We start from the raw sequence: 8,317 nt of genomic DNA on the forward strand, positions 1-8,317 counted from the left end.
TTTGTGGTTGTAGACTCTGAGACTTAAGAATACAACACAGATTAGAAAGTGACTTTAAAACATATGAACTTGCCTGATGGGTATGACTTCCAGGAACATATACAGACTTAAACTGTTTCATGAGATTCCGAGCGCCAGCAATGTCCCGAAGTGAAGTAAAGAGTTCATCCACAGCGATTTGGGATTTGTGCAATGTCAGGTTAATTGAAGAGTCACAGCCTGAAACAATCCAGAGATTTTCTTGGGTGAGCAAATCATTAAATTAAATTTTAATCATGACAGCTTGAGTGCGACGTAACACAGTTGGGATTCCTTTTAACCCTATTTCTGCCTGGCTAGTTTTCCAACTGGGCTATTTTAAACTTCCCAAGCAATGAAACATATTGAATGTAAATGCCTTTGACAGAAGTAGAACTCAGAAGTGCTGGGACTGCAGCTACTGGCTTCAATCCTAGACTGCAGAAGTTTCACAGACAGAAAGCTCCCCAGGGTCTACTATCCTCAGAAGACAGCTTTGGGAAAATATGAGGAGACACAAAGGAAAACACAGAGAGGGCTGTGATGGACTGCCCTTGTCTGGGTCCCACCAACAGTTTCCACAAAATAGAACAGTAAGAATGAGAAAGATTTTAGAGTTGCTCCAATAACAGAACTTAGTGGGATAGTTTGTTTAATGTGCAAACAAAGCACATGGCATATTTCAAAAGGCAGCCATTTGAGGCTGATAACACACAGAGGTGGTCTAACAAGAGGAGAGTTCTCGGTAATGATTCTATTTCTTTTTGAGCCTTACGATAGATTTATTCTCTATTTTGATAGAAAGTCATTCAGAAGAGAAATGATAATGGATGAACTATAAATTTTAAAAGATAAATGAGTATTCTTGACTCTCTTAAATATGTCAGATACATTAACTCATTAACCCCTCATCACATCCTTATAAGGTAGTGACTATTATTTTCCCCAGAGCCTGTGGGTGGTGCAAACTTAACATGCTTGATTACTAACCCAAATGTAGGAGGTTCCAGTCCACCCAGAGGCAGTGCTGAAGAAAGTCCTGGCCATCACCTGCTGAAAAATCAGCCAGTGAAAACCCTATGGAGCACAGTTCTGCTTTGACACATATGGGATTGCCATGAGTTGGAATCAACTCAACAACAACTGGTATTATTGTCCCTATTTTAAAGATGAGGAAATTGCAGTACAGAGAGGTTAAGGAACACCCATGTAAGCAGACATTGCCAATGTCTTGGCTGTAACAGTACATGTAGGTTTGGTGGAGAGTTTCCTGTGCACTCTGACTGCTTCCTACCACAGGGTCCTGCATCTCTCTCTCCCTTCTGTCTCTTTCTCTCTCTCTTCCTCTCTGGTTGGTGGAGCATGTTGGTCTGCATGTGGGGCCAGCTTGATGTACTGGGGAGTCAATACTCTCAGGACCAAGCCATTTTGTTTCATCCCTTCAGAGGAGAATTCTGTAGTCTGAACAATTTTCTGAGGGGCCCAGAAGGATTGACCCCCAGCTGTCCACAAGAATAACTCAATCATTTGTTGTTATTGTTAAGTGAAGTTGAGTCAATTCTGACTCATGGTGAAGCCATGTGACAGAGTAGAACTGCCCCATAAGGTTTTCTAGGTTGTAATCTTTACAGAAGCAGTTTGCCAGGTCTTTTCTCCCACGGAGCTCCTACGAGGGTTTGAACCACCAACCTTTCAGTTAGCAGCTGAGCACTTAGTTGTTTATGCCACCAGGGTTCCTACCCTTTTACTGGCTTTTCTTCATTCCCTGTGTCACTTCCTGCTTCTTGACTATGCTTTCTGGGATATCTTCCTCAATGTAGTACTTGCACCCAAATCTTTGTTCAGGACACTAGAACTTCCATTGGGATTTGAACCCAAGCAGTCTAGCTCCAGAGTCTGTATTTTTTTTTTTTTTTTTTGGTAACAGCTTCATTGAGAAATAATTCATGTACTATACACTTACCCATTAAAGTATATAATTCAATAGCTTTTAACATAATTGGATATTTGTGCAACCAACAGCACAAGAAATTTTAGAACATTTTCATCACTCATATAAGAAATCCTATCTCCATTAGCAGTCACTTGCCATTGTCCACAATATTTGTACACCCAGCACTAGGCAACCACCAATCTACTTTGTCTTTATGGATTTGCCTATTCTGAACATTCTATATGAATGGAATCATATAATATGTCATCTTTTGTGACTGACTTCTTTCACTCATCATAATGTTTTCAGATTTCATCTATATGGTAACATCTATCAGTACTTCATTTCTTTTTACTGATGAATAATATTCTATTGTAGGGATATACTATATTTTCTATATTCATTCATCAGTTGAAGGACATTTGGGTTGCTCCCACTTTTGAGATACTATGAATAATACTGTTATGATCATTCATAACAAGTTTTTTGTGTGAACACACATTTTCAATTCTCTTGGGCATATACCTAAGAGTGGAGCTGAGGGGTCATATGGCATCTCTGTGTTTAGCCTTTTGAAGAACTACTATTGTTGTTGTTATGTGCTGTCCAGTCATACATGACTCATAGCGACCCCTCCTTGGGTTTCCAAGGTGGTATTTCTACAGAAGTAGATTGCCCAACCTTCCTTCCAAGGAGTGGCTGGTGGGTTTGAACCACCAGCCTTGTGGTTAGCAGTCAAGTGCCTTAGGCACTATGCTCCCAGAGCTCCCAAAGAACTATAGGAAGCAGGTATATCATTTTGCATTCCAAACAGCAGTGTAAGAAGGTTCTTATTTCTCCATATATTCACCAATACTTGTTATTATCTGCCTTCTTGATTACAGACATCTTAGTGGGTATGAAAGGAGCTCTCGTGGAGCTGTGGTTAAGGCATTGGGCTGCTAACCAGAAGGTAGGCAATTCGAATCCACCAGCTGCTCCAAGGGAGGAAGATGAGGGAATCTACTTGCATTAAGATTTATAGCCTTGGAAACCCAAGTGGGTCACTATGAATTGAAATTAACTTGGCAGTGGGTTTGGTTTTGTGTTAGTGGGTGTGAAGTGAGGAAGTACTTAATATTTGGGACAATCAGAGGAATGGTTTTAGGGAATATCAGTAGATCCAAATAAATTTAAAAGAAAACGGAGTGTTTTAAACTACATAGGAACATCCATCCAGTAGAGCCCAATTGCAGCAGACACAGTAAGGTGACATGTGAGTGGCCGAGTCTGTACTCTTTAATTAATGTGTGACATTTTATGTACTAATTCTTAAAGGGTAGGCAAAATCCTCTGACCAGTCTTTGTTTCCTGGTTTCCAGAAATGCCCATCTCATTGCCATTACAAAAAATTAAATGTGTTCAAGCCTACTAAGAAGAAGTATCCTTGTATTCAGTGGACCCTAAAGACATGGGATCCACAGACTACTGGAGGATAGGTGTCGATGGAGGGAATTTAGGGAGTTCACATGATCTCCCTGGAATTCCATGTCAAGCTTTGTGGAAAGGAGAAAATGTGTAGTTTTCTGACAAGCATGTCATGGTTTCACCCTGATTTCTGAAGGAGTTCATAACCAAGAAGAATTCAGATCCATAGGTGGAGAGCACCTATTGATATCACTCTATGCTTGCTTGCCCTTGGCATTGCTCCTCTAGTTGAGATACATCAACTTGTGCCTTTATCAACAGTTAATCAAAAGAAACTCTGGGAAGTTATGGATTCTCATTTATTCCTGTGGCTCCCTTTCTTAACATGTCAGGCCAAGTCATTTTAAGATATGAGAAATTATATCAATTATATCTCACCAAAAAAACCAAAGTCACTGCCATTGAGTCAATTCTGACTCATAAAGATCCCCATTGGGTTTCCAAGGCTGTAAATCTTTATGGAAGCAGACTGGCTCTTCTTTCTTCCATGGAGTGGCTAGTGGGTTCAAACTGCCAACATTCTGGTTTACAAGAAAATATCTTAACCACTACACCAACAGAGCTCCTTTCAATTACATCTAGGAGTTGTACATTATTTATCACTCTTTCAAATCAAAGGCATGAAAATAAGGAGAAAGATCTGTGGCTTCAAGCCAAACAAGAGACAGGCATATGAAGTGAACATTTACATTAGGTAGATATACTCATTGGAGAGAACAATCATGGGAGAATGGAAGGGCTGTGTATACACAGGGAAATAGCTCACTGGGCAGGAGTGCATGGAGGGAAGGACTCAGGGGAGAGGTAACTATGGGGAGGAGGAAGTTAGAGGGAAGCTGTTGCATTGTGGGAAATTGCAGTCAATGTCATGAGGCAAAGTGTATGTGAGCTGCTGTATGTAAAGTGAATTTGCTCTGTAAACTTTCACCCAAATCACAATTAAAAAAAAAAGGAGAAAAAAACACTACTAGCTCTAATATCAATTAAGTGTTTCAATTCCTTCCAAAGACAATCCAGCTAATATGGTTTAAAGCATATTAAAGCATTTATGTTCTGTAGAGCAAGATTCATCCAATTTTCCACACGATTTATTTCAAGTTTTTAGAATGTGAGGAATGTGATGTTCATTTACTAGGCTGAGTGGCATAAAATTATCTGTTAAGTTATGGATTATTTATTGAAAATTATAAATTATATAGAAATTGTGGACCACATATACAAATTAATTAAAGAAAAGCTGAGTAATTGCAAAGTTTAGGCCAACTTTAGAGCAGGTTGTTTTACATAAATGCTAAAGATTGCTGGTAAATTAGACTGAAACCCAACAGAAAAACAAGGCTGTCAAAGAAACTGCTGGCAGGGGAACAAAAAGCCCTAAAGTTCACAAACAAAGTAAAACTTTCCTGAAAACGTCAAGTATTTCCATTGTTCAAACCAACCGTCCAAGGGCAACGTATTATCCCTTTCCAACTTGTCTGTTATCATCCACAAACCAAATAACGTACAGGTTTCTGGGACATTAGACCAAAAGGAATTCATAGTTCAGTAGTCTGTAACCAATTTTTCATTAAATTAAAATTGGAAATTCCAATTAAAATTGGAGAAGATGTGTGCAGGGTTGTATCCTTTCACCTTACTTACTCAATTGGTATGCTTAGCAAATAATCCAAGAAGCTGAACTATATGAAAAAGAATGTGGCATCAGGATTAGAGAAAGACTCATTAACAAACTACAATATGCAGATGACACAATTTTGCTTGCTGAAAATGAAGACGACTTGAAGCACTGACTGATGATCTATACCCTTCAGTATAGATTACATCTGAATTTGAAGAAAACAAATATGATCACAAATGGGCCAAAAACAACAATACCATGATACACAGTGGAGAAAATGAAGCTATTAGGGATTTAATTTTACTTGGATCAACAAGCAACACCTGTGGAAGGAGGAGTCAAGAAATCAAATGACATATTTTATTGGGTAGATCCATGACAAAGGATCTCTTTAAAAATCTTTCCTTCTTTCTTTTTTTTTTTTTAATTTTATTGTTATTTGGATGAAAGTTTACAGAGCAAATTTATTTTCCATTCAAAAATTCATACACATTTTAAAAACCAAAGATGTCGCTTTGATGACTAAGGTGTGCCTGCCTCGGAAGCCATGGAATTTTCAATCACCTCATAAGCATGTGGAAGCCAGACAATGAAAAAGGAATACCAAAGAAGAATGGACATATGTGAATTGTAGTGTTGGCGAAGGAAGAATATTGGACTGCCAGATGAACAAACAAATCTGTCTTGGAGGATATTCCACCAGAATGTTCCTCAGAAGCAAGGATGGTAAGATTTTGTTTCAGATACCTCAGACATATCGTTAGGAGGGACTGATTTCTGGCAAAGAACTTCATGCTTAGAAAAGTACAGGTCAGCAAAGAAGAGGAAGACCCTCAAGAGGAAGGTCCTCTAAGATGCAATTATTGGTCTCTCCTCATCTGGAGCAAAGAAGAATAAAGAAAATCAAAGATTCAAGGAAACAGTTTATCCAAAGGACTAATGGACCATGAGAACCTCAGACTATGTGTCCTGCTATCAATGTTAACACTCGGAAAGGGATCAAAATTGGAGATCCTGTACAGAGTGGGAGAAAAAAGTATAGAACAAAGTTTAAAAACATAAAAAGCAGACCAGGTTTATTGGTCAGATCATGACTGGTGAAACGCCCAAAACTATGGCCCCTAATCACCCTTTGGGCCTGGAATTGAACCCACTCCTGTGGCTTAACTCTCAGCCAAACAAGTGGCCTACAAGCCAAATAGCTACACCAGGAAGACACATTTCTTAGAACAATCAATCATGGGAGATCAGAAGGGCAGTGTTTGCACTGTGAGAAAGGTAGGGAGGTAGGAATGCATATGCAAGAAGGACACAGAGAAAGAGTAACCACAGGGAGGAAGTAGGAGAGCTGTTACACTGTGGGGAATGTAATCACTATTACAAAACAAAATGTGTATGAACGTTGAATGTAAAAAAATATGCTTTGTAAAATTTCACCCAAATCACAATAAAAAGGTAAAAAAAAAATCGATTGACACAGTGTCTGCAACATTGGGCTCAAACAGAGCAACGACTGTGTGGATGGTACAGGACTGGGCAACACCTAGTTCTATTATTACACAAGGTCGCTGTGAGTCAGCGCCAACTTGATAATGCTTAACAACAAGAAGTTATTTTTCAGAATTACATCAATTTTTACCAAAAGTAAAGATACTACATTATATTCATTATAATATGACATTTTATATTCATTTATAAAAACTATATTCATTCAAAACTATATTCATCAACTATATTCATTTATAAAAACTCTGTAATAAATGCTATATATGTTCATCTAGAACGTTTTCAAAAGTTTATAAATGTTTCTAATTCTTTGTCTAAAAATTTTTTTCTATCTAGATGATTGGTGAGATGCCTCTGATTTGCCTGGGAGCCTGAAGAGTTTGAACGGCTTATGAAGAAATATTGTCAGTAAGCTGGGCAAACACTTTGGTCAGTCCCTCTGTTTATTCTGTTCATTAGCTGGGACAACATTTTAGCTGGTCACACTGTTTTCCTCTATTGCTATTAGCAGTGTTATATTTTTTCAAGTTTACAGATAGAGTCTATGGCCACATGATTTATTGAAGTTAAAATTCATTTCTCAAGTCAAGGAAAGGTTTATATATGGAAGGAAATTTTCTTTCTTGGTTACCAGGGGTGGGAGGGGAGGGGTGAGAACACTGTTAGCTAGGTAGAGACAAGTATTGATTTGGGTGAAGGGAAGGGCAATGTACCAATTGTGAGTGGTCAGCACAGTGGCACTGAGGAAGAGGAAGACAGAGAGAAGTTCATGGGAGGTACAGACAACAAAGATGAACCTTTTTGCATGTATAGTACTACGTTGTCAGTGGAGGCAAACATTGATATACGGGTGGATAGATGGGTGCATAGGCTGAAATATTAGGTATGTCTATGCAGGGGGGAGTGTGCCTGAGACCATGCATAGGGTTGGAAGACAATGGTTTTATAAGTGCATTTGTAGGTTCTGTAAGAATTCCCAGGTACATGGCAGAGCTGACAAGGAGCAAGGTTGTAGTCACTTAGCCATAGCCAGCTACCCAGAGGGAGCAAGTAGTTGGACCTGTGGGCTCGGGACCATAGTGGGAGGGGAAATCAAGCTTAAGTGGCACAATATACTACCCAAAACATTGTTCCACCTCCTACTTTGGTGAGTAGCAACAAGGATCTTAAAAGCTTGCAAGCAGCCATCTAGATGCAACAATTAGTCTCTCCTCATCCAGAGCAAAGAAGAATGAAGAAAACTAAAGATACATGGAAATAATTAGTCCAAGTGACTGGTACACCATGCAATCCTTAGCCTATATGACTATGAGACCAGAAGAACTAGATGGTGGCCTGCTACCCACTGTCAACCACTCGGAGGGGGATCTCTGTTAGGAGATCCTGGATAGAGTGGGAGAACAATGTGGAACAAAACTCAAATTATTTAAAAAAAAAAAAAAAAAGGGACCAGGTTTGCTGGTTTGATAGAGCCTGATGGAACACTGAGACTCTGCCCCCTAGCTGCCCTTCAGGTCTGGAATTGAACACAGGTCTGTGGCTTCTAGCCAAACAAAAGATAGGCATATGAGATGAACATTTACATTAGGGAGATAAACTCCTTGGAGAGAAAAATCTTGGGAGAATAGAAGGACTGAGTACTCACAGGAGACAGCTCAGGGGGCAGGAATGCATGGGAGGGAAGGGTGCAGGGAAGAGGTAATGACAGTGAGGAAGTGGGAGGGGAGCTGTTGCATTGTGGGAAATTGTAGTCAATGTCAGGAGACAAAGTGTAT

The 8,317-nt window shown here is 39.3% G+C and overlaps 1 protein-coding gene across 1 annotated transcript in view; it reads right to left on the reverse strand.

Annotated features, from left to right (window-relative positions):
- Nucleotides 1-8,317, reverse strand: part of LOC103211707 (sec1 family domain-containing protein 2-like) — a gene marked incomplete at its 5' end in the record, with an annotated part of 652,747 nt that overhangs the window by 91,360 nt on the left and 553,070 nt on the right. The window contains one exon of the mRNA XM_007957691.2: nt 74-219. Coding sequence (XP_007955882.1) covers nt 74-219 — 146 coding nt within the window. The remainder of the gene's footprint in view (nt 1-73; nt 220-8,317) is intronic.

Source organism: Orycteropus afer, unplaced genomic scaffold, assembly GCF_000298275.1.
Source record: "Orycteropus afer afer isolate SDZICR_OR568_19922 unplaced genomic scaffold, OryAfe1.0 scaffold00777, whole genome shotgun sequence".
Lineage (NCBI taxonomy): Eukaryota > Metazoa > Chordata > Mammalia > Tubulidentata > Orycteropodidae > Orycteropus > Orycteropus afer.